The following is a 19,568-nucleotide window of genomic DNA, read 5'->3' on the forward strand; positions in this document are numbered from 1 at the left end:
TGAAGAACTTCGCACGACTGCATATTTTATGTTCAGTTGTAGTCAATAACTTTATTTTTTTACTCTATCCTCTTGTTGTGGGGCAGGCAGGCTCGTAAATGCACACGCATGCTAAAGTTCTCTGTTGTAGCATACGTATAGTAGCGTATAGTTCTAACTTCTAACTTATATCTGTCAGTAGTCTCGTTATGGAGGTGCAAAAAACTAAAACATGGCTGTTGGGAAGAAGACTCAGTCGAAAGGGGACTCGCCTGCTGGAGGAGGACTTCAGTGCGTAAATAACAATTCTTACAAAACGGCACGTTCTGAAGAGACAGGAACAAAGAGACTTGAAGATGGTGTGCAAAAAAATAATCTATGCAAAATTTGGACCAAAGCAGCACCATTACATGTGATGTAGATCACAAGGAAGGGTTTTAAATGTAGGGGGAAAAAATCATAATATGACTACGATGATGATTATAACAAATGTCTGCTGATGTATTTTTAGGCATTAGTTGTTGTTTTTTTCTATATAGGAGATATGTTATTAATATACCTCCTATATGAAATATTTCTTGCAACATGCATTTTCATGCATTTATGGCTCATTCCAGATGCACCATTACAACACTGGCGCCTCCCAGAGTGCACCTTCAGTGTGCTAAAAATAGGTTACATTCTACAGTATATCTTATAGAAAAAGTGCCATCTGCTGCATATTCTAGAACATAACAAATCGGCCTGTGTTGGACTCTTGGAGCATACGATGTCATGAATGTGAAGGACAACTAATGTCTTTATGGTGACAGCTGGTGGTACTCCATGTAAATAGGGGGGTTTGCAATAGTTATCAATTGTGCATGCAGTCTTAGTAGATCACACACAACACGCCCACTGAAAGTACCCGCAATTTTATAGTTTGCACATGTTTAATCCATAGTATTTGGGATCTTAGAAAATCAGGCCCAAGCACGTTAATTGACATGCCACTGTCAAGCTTTTGTAAGCATCAAGCTGGCCGTGTTGTGCAATACTTGGCAATAATTGGTAGAAGACGCTTTCAGACATTGTATGTAAATATATGGTAGTTAGACATGATTGCATGCACAATGTACGGACAAAAAACATTGGCAAAGGTGTCCAAAGTGTTTTGTGGAAGCTCAACGACTCTCGTGTGGTATTTTTGTTTAGTTATACAAAAGGTGTAGCTTTTAACACAAAATATTAGAAAAAGCAATTCATTAGGAGGTTAGATTTCCCTCTGCAATCCACACACACACCTTACCGGAGCAGCATTGGGCCTGTGATCTGTCTCATACAGGAGGGCCAGTATTTGGGCTTTAGCATTTATGGCTGATGACACCTTTCCAACTGTTCGCTGATATTGACAGCAAGAGAAACGCAATGACAACAGAAAAGCAAGGAAAGTCAGAAAAAGGAAAGAAGAAAACACCCTTTCTATAAACAGGCCTGGATGTATGCAGGGTTACAAACTGGTACCTCTTTACTGTAGCTTGGAACTGCAGTTGGACAACTCTCAGAGCGAATAACTGATTTTCGCATGATTCCATTAGGGGCTTCGAGCGCACAACTTCCATTGGACTGAGACCCAGACACCAGAAGGAAGATCAGTCTATTAGAGATAACGTACTTGCCTTGTCCCACGATATATTACTCAACGCCAATCTAGTCATTTGTTACCTTTACATCTGTTTCACATCTGCGGCTGTCAGATCTCTCGTGGGCACTTCTGTGGACATATTTGTTTTCAAGCATGCCCTGAGAACTGTATTCTGTCCCTGTATTGTCCTTTGACAGTGCCAACACTGCACCTGAAGAGAAGCTGATTCTAGGAGGTTGGGAGGCAACATCCTGGCTCTCATCAGAGCAAGATATTTCAGTGGGGACTATGCTATTAGAGGAATCAGCTTGACACGTTTGCTCAGGATTTTCAGAGTCAGTATAAAACAATACAAAGGACGATTCTTTCTTTTCCTTGTGCTCAAGAGGATAAAAGGAGGCAGAGGAGAAACCAGACTGGACAGTGGGGTCAGGGACAGGGTGAACCACAGGGTAGATGGAGACGATATTAGACGGAGGTGAAGGAGGAAGACAAGTAGATTGCTCAACCTAAAGAAAAAAGTCAAAAACACATAAATTCCAAATACAGAGGTACAGAGCATAAACACGTTTTTATAAATTCACAACCTGTACCTCATAAATAGAGGAAAGAAGAGGTGAAGGTTTGCTGGAGCTAGAAAACGTGGACGAAAGGAGTACTGCTCTCTCTTTTATGGTGTTTTTGGCAAATTCTCTAGTAGACAGACTCTCAGTGTCACTCTGCAAAGTGGAGCAGGAAGATGAAATATTGCTATAAGAAGCGAATACCTTCTGATTAGAATTGTTATATATGGGTAGTAGAGTTCAAGCAAATTCAAGCTTGGTGAGCGCAATATACTTGTAGTGTGAGGCAATGATGGAGAACCACTGCCACTCAGACAGAGCATGCAAATGCTTCTTGAAGCCACAGAAGCACATTTTTACAGTAATACGGGGAGTATTACTGTAAAAGTAAAAGTATTTTTTTTTAAATGGCTCACAATGTATTCTCAAAAAAAAAATCGAAGGTAGTGCCACACTTAAATAATAATAAAAAAAAGGCTCCAGGAGAAGAAGTTGCCATGTTACAAGATTTCAAATCAATTCTAATATTTTTTGTTTTGTTACTATTCACAAATCCGAAATGTTTGCCATTTATGTTACATATAGTTAACTGCTTATGATTGCTTGACCTACATTATAGTACATTCAGTTGAACTGAACAGTTTACAGTTTAGATAATTAATATTGTGACCATAATTATCTCTGAAATCAATATTGTTACAATATTGTTGACATTTATTCAAAACATTTCGACTGTAGTACTCTTTTTAGATGCCAAATTGTATAAAAAAAATTAAAAAAGGTTTATTGTAACTTTTCATTTAAAAAATACTGTACAATGGATTGATTTTTAGCATGGTTAATAAACAGGTATAATGTGAAAAATATCAAAGTAGCCCCTACATTACATTAAAAATAAGTTTGGACATATACATGACAGAAAGAGCCAATGTAAATAAATAAATGATAAATGGGTTGTACTTGTATAGCGCTTTTCTACCTTCAAGGTACTCAAAGCGCTTTGACACTACTTCCACATTTACCCATTCACACACACATTCACACACTGATGGAGGGAGCTGCCATGCAAGGCGCTAACCAGCACCCATCAGGAGCAAGGGTGAAGTGTCTTGCTCAGGACACAACGGACATGACGAGGTTGGTACTAGGTGGGGATTGAACCAGGGACCCTCGGGTCGCGCACGGCCATTCTTCCATTGCGCCACGCCGTCCCCACGTCAGAGGGATCACAGGAAATAAATGTTAGTCATAATTAAGGCTGTCAAAGTTAACGCGATAACGCATTAAAAAAATAGTGCTTTTATTGAAATTTATTGTTAACTGGCGATTAACGCACACGCTTCCTTTTAGACCCTCGGGCTGCGCCGTAGTGGGGGAAACTTGGCAGCAGTTCACTAGTTACTGGTGAGCCACAAGTGGGAAAATAGCGAGCAGAAATGGAGAAAGAAAATGGCACAACATGGAAACATCAGGTTCAAAGCGATGGCAAGTTGTTCTCCCGACAAGAAAGGACTATTTTTCGCCAAGACAACACACTGCAGCAAAAGGCTGCTGCACGTGTCGTTCAGAGGTGGGTGGTGCTTCACTTCGGTGTTTAGATTACAGTTAAGGTGCAGTGATAACATAACATTTTGTTTTTTAGTCTGACTTATTTTAGTAAGTAAGATGTCATAAAAGCTGAACAGAAATGAAAGACGGTTGGCAGGAAGTTGATAGGACTTTTTTTTAATGCAACAAGTCCAACATCAAAACATGTCAAGAAACTTTTTTAAACCAATCACACACTTTTCCAGCTTCAAAATAAAAGCGCTACTCTATACATCCGCTTTAACTACAAACCCCGTTTCCATAAGTGTTGGGAAATTGTGTTAGATGTAAATATAAACTGAATACAATGATTTCAAAATCATTTTCAACCCATATTCAGTTGAATATGCTACAAAGACAACATATTTGATGTTCAAACTGATAAACTTTTTTTTTTTTTTTAAATAATCATTAACTTTAGAATTTGATGCCAGCAACACGTGACAAAGAAGTTGGGAAAGGTGGCAATAAATACTGATAAAGTTGAGGAATGCCCATCAAGCACTTATTTGGAACATCCCACAGGTGTGCAGGCTAATTGGGAACAGGTGGGTGCCATGATTGGGTATAAAAGTAGATTATATGAAATGCTCAGTCATTCACAAACAAGGAGGGGGCGAGGGTCACCACTTTGTCAACAAATGCGTGAGCAAATTGTTGAACAGTTTAAGAAAAACCTTTATCAACCAGCTATTGCAAGGAATTTAGGGATTTCACCATCTACGGTCCGTAATATCATCAAAGGGTTCAGAGAATCTGGAGAAATCACTGCATGTAAGCAGCTAAGCCTGTGACTTCGATCCCTCAGGCTGTACTGCATCAACAAGCGACATCAGTGTGTAAAGGATATCACCACATGGGTTCAGGAACACTTCAGAAACCAACTGTCAGTAACTACAGTTGGTCGCTACATCTGTTAGTGCAAGTTAAAACTCTCCTATGAAAGGCGAAAACCGTTTATCAACAACACCCAGAAACGCCGTCTGCTTCGCTGGGCCTGAGCTCATCTAAGATGGACTAATACATAGTGGAAAAGTGTTCTGCGGTCTGACGAGTCCACATTTCAAATTGTTTTTGGAAACTGTGGACGTCGTGTCCTCCGGACCAAAGAGGAAAAGAAGCATCCGGATTGTTATAGGCGCAAAGTTGAAAAGCCAGCATCTGTGATGGTATGGGGGTGTATTAGTGCCCAAGACATGGGTAACTTACACATATGTGAAGGCGCCATTAATGCTGAAAGGTACATACAGGTTTTGGAGCAACATATGTTGCCATCCAAGCAACGTTACCATGGACGCCCCTGCTTATTTCAGCAAGACAATGCCAAGCCACGTGTTACATCAACGTGGCTTCATAGTAAAAGAGTGCGGGTACTAGACTGGCCTGCCTGTAGTCCAGACCTGTCTCCCATTGAAAATGTGTGGCGCATTATGAAGCCTAAAATACCACAACGGAGACCCCCGGACTGTTGAACAACTTAAGCTGTACATCAAGCAACAATGGGAAAGAATTCCACCTGAGAAGCTTAAAAAGTGTGTCTCCTCAGTTCCCAAACGTTTACTGAGTGTCGTTAAAAGGAAAGGCCATGTAACACAGTGGTGAACATGCCCTTTCCCAACTACTTTGGCACGTGTTGCAGACATGAAATTCTAAGTTAATTATTATCTGCAAAAAAAAAATAAAGTTTATGAGTTTGAACATCAAATATCTTGTCTTTGTAGTGCATTCAATTGAATATGGGTTGAAAAGGATTTGCAAATCATTGTATTCCGTTTATATTTACATGTAACACTATCTCCCAACTCATATGGAAACGGGGTTTGTACATTAACAAAAAAAATGTCTTACATTACGATCATGCTTTGTCAAATATGTTTTGTAATGTTATTCTGTGATATTTGCACCTAAAGAAATATTAGTACATCAGTTGAGGAATATGGGTGGGGGGTAGGAGTTTATGGCTGGCTGAAATATTGTGTATATCACTTCCTGTCCTGGTGCTCTTGTTTTGTCCGTATTTCCTGTCTGGTCTTTGTGTTTTGAAAAACCTTTACTTTCTGCTCCATTCCCTGGCAGTACACCTGATTCTCATTAATTAGTTCTATTTAGTTTCCTCCTGGGTCTCTCCTTCAGTGCTAAATCATTGTGCTTGATAGTCAGCTTCATGTGCTGAAATTGTTAGTTCCCTGTTTTTTGTTGCCATTAAATGTAGATTTACTTGCACTCTGCCTGCTGTTCTCTGCATCCTTGGGGTCACGCTGCAAGCAACGGTCACCAGACCGTGACAAAAACATTGCCATGCAGCAATATGAAGACCATTAACTTGTACAACATGTAATGTATAGAATATCAGTAGCATTTATTTACGTACAACATATCACATTTGACATTACCAAACATCTGTGGCAATCAAAGCATGATCGTAAAAATCCACATTTTGTGTGAAACTGGAACATGGAAGTGTAGCTCCTTCCCGGAATGAAAGTGCTCCTGAAGCAGGAATACAAATTCCGTATTCCAACAAATTAAGAATCTGGCAAGACAATACACAGCAGGCATTTTTTTAAATTGTCATTAAAAGTGTGTCAGTCCTTTTTGTATTGAGCTGTTTGAAGAAGCATAGTGTTTAAAACATATTCCATTAAAGCAAATTAATTGTCCATTCATGGTGTTAAAACTTGAAAATTATCTGCCTAGGGTACACTTATTAACGATGAAAAATTATATCTACCCGCGATTATCGCGATTAATTTTGAATTAACTATGAATGAAATGTGATTAATCGTGATTAAATATTTTAATCGTTTGACAGCCCTACTAATAATTCATTACTAAAGTACTACATCACATTCCTGAAGGACAAAGCTGCCAAAAATTGAAAATGAAGCATACACCTAAAACGTGGGTGGAGGGGTGGCAGAGTAGAAGGAGTGACATCGTCGGGCTTTGCAAAGCGGGGGTTTTAACTCTCATCCTCCCCATTTAAAAGAAGAAGTGAGGTACAAGAAAAAGGAAGCGACGGAGAAAAGGATGGGTCGGGTAGGTCATCCTCAGGCTGATTAAAATACGAAATTGAAATGAAAGGAAAAAAGAAAAGGAAATGAAAGATGTGGAAGGAAAAAACAATTATTTTATGGTCTGATATGGGCACACAAGTACTGTATATGTATAGATGTCTTTTTTTTTTTTTTTTTTTTTTAAATGGTAAATGGGTTATACTTGTATAGGGCTGTTCTACATTCAAGGTACTCAAAGCGCTTTGACACTATTTCCGCACGCACACACAAGGCAGGAGCTGCCATGCAAGGCCCTAACCACGACCCATCAGGAGAAAGGATGAAGTGTCTTGCCCAAGGACACAACGAACATGACTAGGAGATCAAACGAAGATTGCTGGCACGGCCGCTCAACCAACCGAGCCACGCCGTCCCAACTTTTTACCCAATTAATCTTTTTTTTTTTTTCATGTGTTGTGACATTTGTAACTGTATACTTTTAAAATAAATGTGTATTTACTAAATTATTCAGCCCAAATTGAATATTTAATGTATTTCCAAAATGCACCACTTTTTAACAGATTTAACAAAAATAAAACCTTTTTTAAAATGTAAGTTGAACTATTTTAATTATTGTTTTGTTGGTTTATTCCAAACCACTTTAAATGTACCAACTTTGCAAATAACAACTGTACATTGTGAAGCTTAATTAAACATAGTGAGAATACAGACAACTAAGAATTAATTATCCACTCATCCATCTATTTCCTACCACTCGTCCCTCTCGGTATTGTCCCATATTCACCAAAGATGCAAGCAATAATTTGAGGGTAAGATCAATTAAATGGTTAGGGTGACCTGAAAAGTCCCCATTATTATTGTACTTTATACAATTGAAAGTGTGCATCTCTCACCTTGCCATGTATTTTCTCTGTCGAGTTCTCCTCAAATTTGGCCAGCAACTGTGTTGCCATGGAACGGACCCTGTTCTCTCGCAGTTCCCTGTCCTCACCTGCGGAGGGCGCACTGTCACAGGATAGCTGATGCCAGGGAACATGAGTAAGACAGAAAAGACATCAAACAAATCAAATGTTAAAGAAATTAATTATCTCATTGAAGTTAATTACAGCATCATATGAATCACTAACTTCTGTATGGCAGCGGTTCCCCTTTCGTCGTCTCTTATTAATAGAATCAGCGTCCAGTTGTTTGTCATCCTGTGAGAGAAAACAAGAGGCCTTTACAGTGAATGCTTAACCTTAGAAATCACAGTTTTGCATCTTTCTAGGCCAGGGGATGGAGCAAGGGTTACATAATTTAAATATAACTTGCTTTGGTTGGTTTTAGTATAACTAGATAAGCTTTCAGTGCGAGAAGAGCACACTTTTCATCCTCAGAAAAAACAAACTTGAATACCAGATATAAAAGTCAGAATATAACAGTAGTTCAGTTTATTACAGTACCCTGGGTATCCTCTTCCTGGGGTGGCCGATGTTTCTTAATGATTGTTCTTCACTGGTCTCATCCATTTCTTTTGCTCCTGGAATGTGAAAGGACATTTCAAAAGAAAAATCACATTACGTTTATAATCCAAAATATGTTAAAACATTATCTAACTGAGCACAATTGAAAGTAATATGTAGTATTAGTAAGTCTGCAGTGACTACCCCAAGTGACAACTTAAGTGCAAGCAAAACTATATTTGACTTTAATCCACAAACAAGGGAACAACCGGACGTTTATAGAACAAATGTTAATTTGAAGTCTATTTCAATTTGTAAGCCAATTCAATAGAAACTAGCCGTCTATTGAAAAGGTTTGTTTGAATATGCACACATGTTGCAATTTGATATTCAACAACTTACACTAAAAAAATCTAAAATGAAAGGAAAGTCAGAGAGTCACGCCTGAGGCTCCAAACTAATTAAACGTGCCAGTCAAATGTCAAGAAATGAAATACTCCAAGCTTGCTGGTTCTTGTTAAGGGGTAATTACAATGCATGTCAATATGCAGATGAGTGAGACAATTCAGACTTGTCCATTTTCACTCAAGCAGCTGGAAACAATGGAGAGTTCCTGTCACATTTTGGGAAAAAATGTCACCAACTTTGAGTCCTTAATGATTAATTTTAAACATTCATAAAAAACTAGTGGAAACAGATGCATAACCACAAACTGTAAGATGTATCTCCTCATCAGTCCCTCTTTCTTCACGCACAATGTCTGAGAAGCATGTGCAGTTTTCTGTTGCACAAGAGTGAGTAATACAAACCTCTACCAAGAAAAATACCTCAATTAATTTACTTTCACTCATTTCATTTGTAGATTGCAATTATTGTCGATAATGTAGTTATTTATCATAGTTCAATATGTTCTTTTTAGGGGAACTGAACTTTTTGGGGGAATTTTGCCTATTGTTCACAATCATTATGACATGACATGACAGAATGCTTTTTTTTTTAAATGCATTTTTAATATTAAATGATCGTAAATAAAAGTCTGCTTACAGCAGAGCCAATGGGAACTCCTCTATTCCGCCCATGAAAATTTGACAAATAACCATTCAAAAAGCACCAACAATACTCCATTTACATTTCGGGACTTCAATAATAACCAAGTATTAGTGATAGCATGATTAAAAGCTTGTGTGCCTAAGCCTATGTTTACATCATTGAGTGGTCTGCTGTTTCATTGCTTCACTGCTCCTTGGAAGTTTATTGTAGATCATAAATCATGCATCTTACCTGAAAAGTAGATGGCTGAGGATATAGTCTGACAAGTTGGGACACTTTGACCGCCATTTAGGACCTGGCGAGAACTACACGAAAAGTGCTTGTTCCAGCCCCCCGACCCACCCAGTTTCTTCGCGAGGATTTTGAGACATTTTTCATCTAAATGGGAATATATGAACATCCAAGCAGTCGGCATCCTAATTATAGCAGACATTGTACAGTAAGCGATATTGTATTATGTTTGTTGGCTCTATAAAGTCTGCAGTCAGAAGAAATCAGTGATGACAAAAAAAGCAAACGTGATGCGTTTTTTTACTTAATGCGCTTCGTATGCTTAAAATGATCAAAATACGTAAATATGAAATGTTATTATAAATGTGCCCGTTACTACATTACATATATACTTACTACATAAAACCTCGATGGAGGTGATTGGATGTTTTTTCGGGACTCTTAGGGTAGAATTGAATGGCTCCCATAGGCTCCATTGTAAGTGGACTATTGATCAAATTTATTAAATTTTTAAAATGCATTTAAAAAAATCCATCTGTCGTCAGGTCTTTCATAATGATTGTGAAGGATAGGCAAAATTCCAAAAAAAGTGCAGTTTCCCTTTAAGCGCAAGTTTATGAGACTAATATATTGTGAATTTGCTATTCTTTTCAGAGTAGTGCCTGTGTCATTATATGGAAATGAAAAATGATAGTAATTATTTCAAGTAACTATTGTATTGAACAGCCTATGTCTAACCAATTGATCTTCGAAATGGATATAGCTGGTGCCCTTTACTACCCCAAAGGCATTTCCTTTTGAATGAAAGTGACTGAAAAAAAGAAGATTGAAAGTAACAACATACATTATTGCTAAGAGGACTTTTTGTTACTCTGACCTTTTCTACTTCTTGGCGAGTTCCAGAAGGCGTCGTAAAATTTTGACAGGTATAAAACCATGAGCAGCTTGTCCGGTTCGGCCTTCGAAGCCACCTCCTTTCCAGTCGTCACTGGCTGAATGCCAAGCTGATGCTCAGCAACGTCAAAGGCCAACTGATTGTTTGCGGCAATGTCCTCCTCATTAAGTGAGTCATAGTCACTGAGATGAAAAGATAATAAAGACATGGTTAATATATTTCATAAAAACTCATATCTGTCATTATGTTACTTTACTATTTGTACAGCTTCAAGGTATTAATCAGCCAATTGTAATAAACACTAGTTGTTAAACTTTACTTCATAACACTTCATACCCTGTTCCAGATCACTCAAACATTAGCCAGAAATCACTGCACTCTCAACTGATTTGGATTTCCATGACAATAAACTAGAGTCATATTTTTTCTAAAATCTCTATATGTTTATAAGGGTGTGCACAGGAATGCTTGCGCGCAGAGGCAAATTTGCATCAAAGGCACGGTGGAATTTTCCTACCAGCTCCTATAGTAGTGCTGTTTATATACTTTTACAACATGTACTTTATATTTTAGAGTCGGAAATAAATAATGCTAAAATCTTTTAACAGTGAAACTTCAATTGTTAAACCCCCTTTAGCTCATAAAATTTGAGTTTCTACCAAATAAAAAAAAAAAATACAAGACTTTACTATCAAAAAGGCCATTTTGCCTCCACTTTCACAAAAGAAAAATAGTCTGCAGCCACAAAACATAACACAGCTTATAAACTTTGAAATGTCTTAATATTTTCTCAGGCAAAGTAATATGTTTGTAATTAAATTCTCTTCTGAGGTCACACACTTGCAAACCTGACATCTCTCTCAGAGCACAAACACATAGGCCTGGGGCGATAACCAATAAGTCAATTAATTGAACGATAGATGAAAAAAATTCCTTAATAATTTTGCCGGCATCGCTTTCTTTGTCTCTTGCTTCCAAACAGGGTGCAAGAGGTTTTAATGTCAAAGCGCTTTGAGCATCTTGAAGGTAGCAAAGCGCTATGCAAGTATAACCCATTTACTAGGGGTGTAACGGTACACCAAATTTTCCGTTCGCTACGTACCTCAGTTTAGAGGTCACGGTTCGGTTCATTTTCGGTACAGTAAGAAAACAACAAAATATACATTTTTGGGTTATTTATTTACCAAATTTGCAAAATCTTCCACCAAAAATATTTTTCTTAGTGGAATATTTGATGTGAAGTAATCGGAACCTTGGATAGGTCAATAATTCATAGTAACATTGATTGTGATTCAATATTATGTTTTGAACAATGACAGTTTGAAAGAAAAGAAAACAGCTTTGTTTTATTAGTTAACATTGCAACTTTTTCTAAATTACATTTAACCTTTAAGCTTTTTTATTTCACTTTTGTTATGTTTTTGTTTATTTTAATAGTATTTTTAGAATGTGCCGTGGGCCTTTAAAACATTAGCTGTAGGCCGCAAATGGCCTCCGGGGCACACTTTTGACACCCCTGCTATAGATAATAAAAAATTAAATCTGATAAATCTATGGATAAAAAGCAGAGCCTGGCGACGCATGCGCGTTCATCATAACTCTCTCGCTCTTTCGGTCTCTGCCCCTCCCTCACGAATGCTGCTGCGCGCACAATTTGTTTTGTTTTTAACCCCTTCTTAACCCTGAAAGTACATTGAAAATACACGCAACCCTAACTCAAAATGCCGGACATTTGAGGCATTTAAGAAACTCCACCCTGACAGCTCCGCAAAAGAGGACATGTCCGGTGAAAAGAGGACGTATGGTCAGCCTATCATGGCCCGTTAGCTGCTAGCATGCCGTGTGTTGTGCCTCGGTGTGCATTGTTTACACAACGTGCGGTACGCTACTTAATATGTCCATGTGGAAACTCGTTCGGTACACCTCCGGACCGAACCGAAGCCCCCGTACCGAAACGGTTCAATTCAAGTACACGTGCAGTTACACCCCTACCATTTACCCATTTTAGATGTTCAATATTTATTTACCAGGTCGGTGCAATTTTTTCTAAGAGAGATTGAGACTCCATTGTATTTCTATTGTTGGTTTACTTATTTATATACAATAGACATTATATACAAAAAAAAAAATACTAATGAAAATGAAGGTTTGAAAGGGATACTTGCATTATTATCATTTCAGCACTAATGTAACTGTAGTATGTCAGTTACATTAGTGCTTTAATTGGTATTAAAATAATCCATCCATCCATCCATCTTCTTCCGCTTATCCGAGGTCGGGTTGCGGGGGCAGCAGCCTAAGCAGGGAAGCCCAAACTTCCCTCTCCCCAGCCACTTCGTCCAGCTCTTCCTGTGGGACCCCGAGGCGTTCCCAGGCCAGCCGGGAGACATAGTCTTCCCAACGTGTCCTGGATCTTCCCCGCGGCCTCCTACCGGTCGGACGTGCCCTAAACACCTCCCGAGGGAGGCGTTCGGGTGACATCCTGACCAGATGCCCGAACCACCTCATCTGGCTCCTCTCGATGTGGAGGAGCAGCGGCTTTACTTTGAGCTCCCCCCGGATGGCAGAGCTTCTCACCCTATCTCTAAGGGAGAGCCCCGCCACCCGGCGGAGGAAACTCATTTCGGCCGCTTGTACCCGTGATCTTGTCCTTTTGGTTATAACCCAAAGCTCATGACCATTGGTGAGGATGGGAACGTAGATCGACCTGTAAATTGAGAGCTTTGCCTTCCGGCTCAGCTCCTTCTTCACCACAACGGATCGATACAGCGTCCGCATTACTGAAGACGCCGCACCGATCCGCCTGTCGATCTCACGATCCACTCTTCCCTCACTCGTGAATAAGACTCTGAGGTACTTAAACTCCTCCACTTGGGGCAAGATCTCCGCCCCAACCCGGAGATGGCACTCCACCCTTTTCCGGGCGAGAACCATGGACTCGGACTTGGAGGTGCTGATTCTCATCCCAGTCGCTTCACACTCGGCTGCGAACCGATCCAGTGAGAGCTGAAGATCCTGGCCAGATGAAGCCATCAGGACCACATCATCTGCAAAAAGCAGAGACCTAATCCTGCAGCCACCAAACCAGATCCCCTCAACGCCTTGACTGCGCCTAGAAATTCTGTCCATAAAAGTTATGAACAGAATGGGTGACAAAGGGCAGCCTTGGCGGAGTCCAACCCTCACTGGAAACGTGTCCGACTTACTGCCGGCAATGCGGACCAAGCTCTGGCACTGAGCATACAGGGAGCGGACTGCCACAATCAGACAGTCCGATACCCCATACTCTCTGAGCACTCCCCGCAGGACTTCCCGAGGGACACGGTCGAATGCCTTCTCCAAGTCCACAAAACACATGTAGACTGGTTGGTCAAACTCCCATGCACCCTCAAGGACCCTGCCGAGAGTATAGAGCTGGTCTACAGTTCCACGACCAGGACGAAAACCACACTGTTCCTCCTGAATCCGAGGTTCGACTATCCGGCGTAGCCTCCTTTCCAGTACACCTGAATAGACCTTACCGGGAAGGCTGAGGAGTGTGATCCCACGATAGTTAGAACACACCCTCCGGTTCCCCTTCTTAAAGAGAGGAACCACCACCCCAGTCTGCCAATCCAGAGGTACCGCCCCCGATGTCCACGCGATGCTGCAGAGTCTTGTCAACCAAGACAGCCCCACAGCATCCAGAGCCTTAAGGAACGCCGGGTGGATCTCATCTACCCCTGGGGCCTTGCCACCGAGGAGCTTTTTAACTACCTATAATGCCGACAATAATATTGTCTATCAGAATTTTTTTTTTGTGGGACAATATCTCATCCAGCAAAGTTTGTTATGGGTCCTGGCCTTAACACGCGCGCATACACACACACCCTTATCTATGTGCCTCCATTTCGATTGTGTCTTCTTACCATTAGCCATGTTGTAGTTTTTAATATACCCGTAGTTAGAACTAAACGCTACTTTGTATTAGAAGTGGCAACAGCGGACGATGCATGTACATGTATGAGCCAGTCTGCCCCACAACAAGATAATAGAGTATAAGAAGGATCTTACAGACTACACTACAGCGTCAGACTACAATGGTGGACTCGTGCAAAGCTCTAATGGGAAACCTTTACCATATCCGTTGACGTCACCTATTGGAATATTGTCACAAATTGCTTGGATTTACATATCGTCACGTCCAGCTCATTAAATATGCGTGGTGGTCAAGCCAGCGTATGTTCTCAATGGATAATAGGCACCATTTAGCCTTCCTCAAAGAAAAATTCCCTACACGTAGGTTGTTTTACACTATACCATCCATCCATCCATTTTCTACCGCTTATTCCCTTCGGGGTCGCGGGGGCGCTGGAGCCTATCTCAGCTACAATCGGGCGGAAGGCGGGGTACACCCTGGACACTATACAAACCGTTTAAATAGCGAAAAGGGTGAAAGTGTCTTCAGAGTTCCTAAAGATGCTTAGCAGTCAGAAAAAAGAATGAGAGCCCCACAAAAAATATTAAAGTTACGTTTTAATCAGCACTGTGCTGTGTGGCAAAAAAAGGGTCACTGTGTGTGCGTGTCTGCTTGCATTTTGTGTGTGTGTGTGTGTGTGTGTTGGCACGTGCGGGTCCACATCAGTTTCCCTGAAAAACGGGCTTCATCGCAGCTGGTTGTACTGTATTTACACATTTACACTGTATTTACACATTCACCATTTTACATGTTTACATTTATATTCAGACTTAAATCATTGTCAACACTTTCCCGTGTGATTTAAAGCATCTGTTTAAACATTGTCAGCGCACACACGCACTCTCACACTTGTGCATAATATGGAATAAATAATCAAAAAGAAAAATGTTTTCCTTAAAATTTTAACTACAAGTAACTAACTTTCTTTTAGACAGTTCTGAAGATAGTGTAGTGATGTAGACATTACATTTATTATATTTGGTGTATCTACAATTACATTACAGACCCATATATATATATATATATATATATATATATATATATACACACACACACACACACACACACATATACATACACATACACACACATACATATATACACACACATATGCCGTATTTTTCGGACTATAAGTCGCAGTTTTTTTTCATAGTTTGGCCGGGGGTGCGACATTATGTGTGAAATTATTAACACATTACCGTAAAATATCAAATAATATTATTTAGCTCCTTCACGTAAGAGACTAGACGTAAAAGATTTCATTTGACTTAGCGATTAGGAGTGACAGATTGTTTGGTAAACGTATAGCAGGTTCTATATGTTATAGTTATTTGAATGACTCTTACCATAATATGTTACGTTAACATACCAGGCACGTTCTCAGTTGGTTATTTATGCCTCATATAACGTACACTTATTCAGCCTGTTGTTCACTATTCTTTATTTATTTTAAATTGCATTTCAAATGTCTATTCTTAGTGTTGGGTTTTATCAAATAAATTTGCCCAAAAAATGCGACTTATACTCCAGTGCGACTTATATATGTTTTTTTTCCTTCATTATTATGCATTTTCAGCAGGTGCGACTTATACTCCGGAGCGACTTATACTCCGAAAAATACGGTACATACATATAATCACACACATGCATATACACACACACACACACACACACACACACACACACACACACACACACACACACACACACACACACACACACACACACACACACACACACACACTGTATATATACATTAATTGAATATAACAAGTGTGTTCTCACATGAGTTCGGGCCTCTGCCTGTGTATAAGGGCACATAGGGCAAGGCCGCTCCTCCAGGAAGATGTCAGGTTGGTGATGTCGACTCCTCTGTAGCCCTTGGTCTGTTTCTGACACCAGGTCAACAATCGGTCCGTGCGCACCTCAGACTCTGTAAGAGATGTAATGTTAGTCACAGAAGGCAAGCTGTCGTTTTTAATTATGCATTGATGACTTGCATTACAAATTGAGGCCATGCACTCTATACCTTATTACGTCCACCAGGAGTTTGTCTGTTAGCTGGCAACATAACCATGGCCGTAACTACCATTGAGGACCCCGAGGTCATGTCCTCTGAATTTTTTAAGTGACAAGAAGATGACATGACTTCCTGCAAATATACTTTGTGTGGGACAATGCGGTACATCATCCTCTCTCAATGTACGATCTTTGGTCGTGCAAAGCTGAACCCGCTACAACTCCAGATAACATAACACAATGAAGTCCACTTTTACTTTAAACATAATTCGATCTGAAATGTGTTGTCAAAATAACACTCATTATACTGAGGTCACTAATGTTAGTCTTACCTGAATGAAATCGATGTGAAAAGCTGTCAGTATAATACTGTCATGTCAGTCAGGTGCCACTCCGCTCTGAACGTAAAACATGCGCTGTGTGCTTTGCTCTCCGTGTAGGGGGGGCGTTTAGTGTGAAAGAAGATGACATTTTACCCCAAACATATTCCTGGACACATCATGTTCTGTCACTGATTAGAATATTAAGAGAAGTTTCTCCCTTTACTTCTGGAGGTCCTTGTGGCGCGTGTGACAAGGCGATGAACTACAAAGCAGAAGGTTGTGATTTCAATTACATTCTGGAGTTAAAATAAAGTTTTTAATCTTGTCTTTTAATGATGTTAAAATTGTTTTATACGCTTACCTTCAGCTTAGTAATTAAACAGATGGATTGTTCATGGTTTTGCCCAAGGTAATATTTATATGATGCTGGGATATCAATGATTTCAAAACTCCTCTCGGACCACTATTGTTTTTTACCTCGGTGTTTGTCAAATTCTGGTTAAATATGGACTGAATTTAATTAAACATTCAGGAAATGTCAGAAATGGGATAAGAAACAAGTAATTTGATTTTGGGGGTGATCCGGATCATTTGTACTAAGTTACCTTACGTTTACGTTACAGGGCTCAACTTCTGTGTGTGTGTTAGCATTACGCATGCAGGACATAGGGCCTGGCAGAGGTCTGCGCTGTCTTAGTGCTTTTTTAGTCAAACATCACTTGGCTGTATCGCACTCTAGTCACGCATTAATTTAATCCAGCACGTTGACTATATGTTTATCATCATTTTGTAAAATGGCACCGCATTACTGTTACTTTTCTAACTAAGATTTTTGAGGTTAGAACCAGTGACTGCAAGAAAAAATAACATGAATTTGACATATATGCATGTCTGTGCATTTATTGTGCCCAAACCATTTTTTTACTGTGTTGTGACCTGTGTACGTACATACCAGTGACGTGCAGTCAGTAGAGGCAGGTGAGGCGGGGCCTCACCTGCTATCATGGAAAGAAAAAAAATTTAAAAAGAAAAAAAATTTTTATTAAATTGTTATATGTATCCAGTGATTATACTAAAGTTATTTTCCATTTAACTTCACCAGTTTTAGATTATTTTTATTCAAAATCGCTGAATTTTCACATTTGCCGTTCAAATACTGAGAAGAAACGGTGCGGTGATCAGCAGCCAGTTGAGGCACGTCACTGAGTTGTGCCTCAACATTGACTCGGCTAACTGCTGGCCTGCTGTGCAGTGAGACCGTATTGCTATATGAATTATATCAACTAACTAAACTATGGCATAGTTTAGTTAGCTGAGGTATATAATGTACAGTTTATTTTGTCAACAACTGTATGTGTGTAACGTATCTTTTGTACTGAGCATTCATAAAACGGCTGCAAAAGACGTACTGGCTGAGGCTCGCAGTAATCCGGCCTCCTGGTGGTAGAGGGCGGTAGTGATCCCAGAGATCATTCCTCGGCCGCAGAAGAAGTGAGAACAAGCAACAGTTAGCAAGTCAAGTGCAGCGGTCGTTTATTATTTCCTCTCGGCTGGACTTTTATTAAAAACATGGAGGATTACATATGTAAAATAAAACAGTTTTCTAAACTGGACTTTAAATCGAAGCAGGAGGTAATAATCAAAGGTAGACCAACGCCGGAGCTTAAAGGTTAGCTTCAGTCTTCGGGACAGAAGACCCGTTCTTTTCAAACGGCGTGGTTCACACGCAAAGGCTGGCTGTGTGGATGTCCAGCAAGAAAGGTAAGACCATAATAATGTTTTTTTTATTAAATGTGCTTTTTTGTGTGCTACAGTTTGTATGTGTAAAGAATGCTGGTATGAGCTTCTAAACATAACCCGTTAACTGCTGCCAATCAAATGGTGAATAAGATACTCTTCAGGGTTCATATGTTTGTAAATCTGACTGTGACGAAGTCAGTGCCTCACCAGCCATGAACCTCACCGCACGTCACTGGTACATACACAATATCAAAAAAAGTGAGTAGACCCATCACGACAAAATTATTATACTGTATTTTCCCCGGGGAAAATGCTGTAGAAATGAAAGTTGGATTTAACTGTAGTCAGTGTACAGCTGTAAAATTATCAATATCTATTGGGAGCACCAGTATTATCAAGCCGTAATCCTCTCCCTAGAGCTGCACAGGTTGATACTGTAATCCTCTTTCACTTCTTTATGATGACATCATGTTACAACACCTTCCACTCCTCCCACCTTCTGCATGAGGTTAACACACACATGCTGAATTGGTTTTAAATCTGCAGACATCCATGGACACTCCATCACCTTCATCTTCCACAGCAAGACAGGGTATCATTATGGAGGTGTGTTTGGGTTTGTTATCCATCCATCCATTTTCTACCGCTTGTCCCTCTCGGCATATTGGAAAACTGATATACTGCCAAGTGGCCCATCATCCGCAGGGAGGCAATCATGCACGTACATGTTGAAATTTATGTTTTCCCTTAATAATATCGCAGCTCCAGTCCCAGGCTATGAAACTAAAATATTGATAAAAATAATTGATGAAGGTGTGTACTTATTTTAAAAGGGGTTTGGCTTGGAATATACAAACCCCGTTTCCATATGAGTTGGGAAATTGTGTTAGATGTAAATATAAACGGAGTACAATGATTTGCAAATCCTTTTCAACCCATATTCAATTGAATGCACTACAAAGACAACATTTTTTGATGTTCAAACTCATAAACTTTATTTATTTTTTGCAAAAAATAATTAACTTAGAATTTCATGGCTGCAACACGTGCCAAAGTAGTTGGGAAAGGGCATGTTCACCACTGTGTTACATGGCCTTTTATTTTAACAACACTCAATAAACAATTGGCAACTGAGGAAAC

General features: G+C 39.7%; 1 protein-coding gene across 3 annotated transcripts in view; it reads right to left on the reverse strand.

The window, feature by feature from the left end:
* mical2b (microtubule associated monooxygenase, calponin and LIM domain containing 2b) overlaps positions 1-19,568 on the reverse strand; it is a 123,200-nt gene that overhangs the window by 38,274 nt on the left and 65,358 nt on the right. For 2 of the 3 annotated variants that reach the window (XM_061969796.2, XM_061969797.2), the window contains exons 12-16: positions 16,132-16,279; positions 10,371-10,570; positions 8,213-8,289; positions 7,898-7,966; positions 7,664-7,789 (exon numbers count right to left, since the gene is read on the reverse strand). In XM_061969796.2, coding sequence (XP_061825780.2) covers positions 7,664-7,789; positions 7,898-7,966; positions 8,213-8,289; positions 10,371-10,570; positions 16,132-16,279 — 620 coding nt within the window. Of the gene's footprint in view, positions 1-1,267; positions 1,361-1,482; positions 1,585-1,683; positions 2,113-2,196; positions 2,323-7,663; positions 7,790-7,897; positions 7,967-8,212; positions 8,290-10,370; positions 10,571-16,131; positions 16,280-19,568 lie in introns of all 3 variants that reach the window. The other variant, XM_061969798.2, reaches the window with a different exon arrangement.

This window comes from Nerophis lumbriciformis, linkage group LG10 (assembly GCF_033978685.3).
Source record: "Nerophis lumbriciformis linkage group LG10, RoL_Nlum_v2.1, whole genome shotgun sequence".
Taxonomy (NCBI): Eukaryota; Metazoa; Chordata; class Actinopteri; order Syngnathiformes; family Syngnathidae; genus Nerophis; species Nerophis lumbriciformis.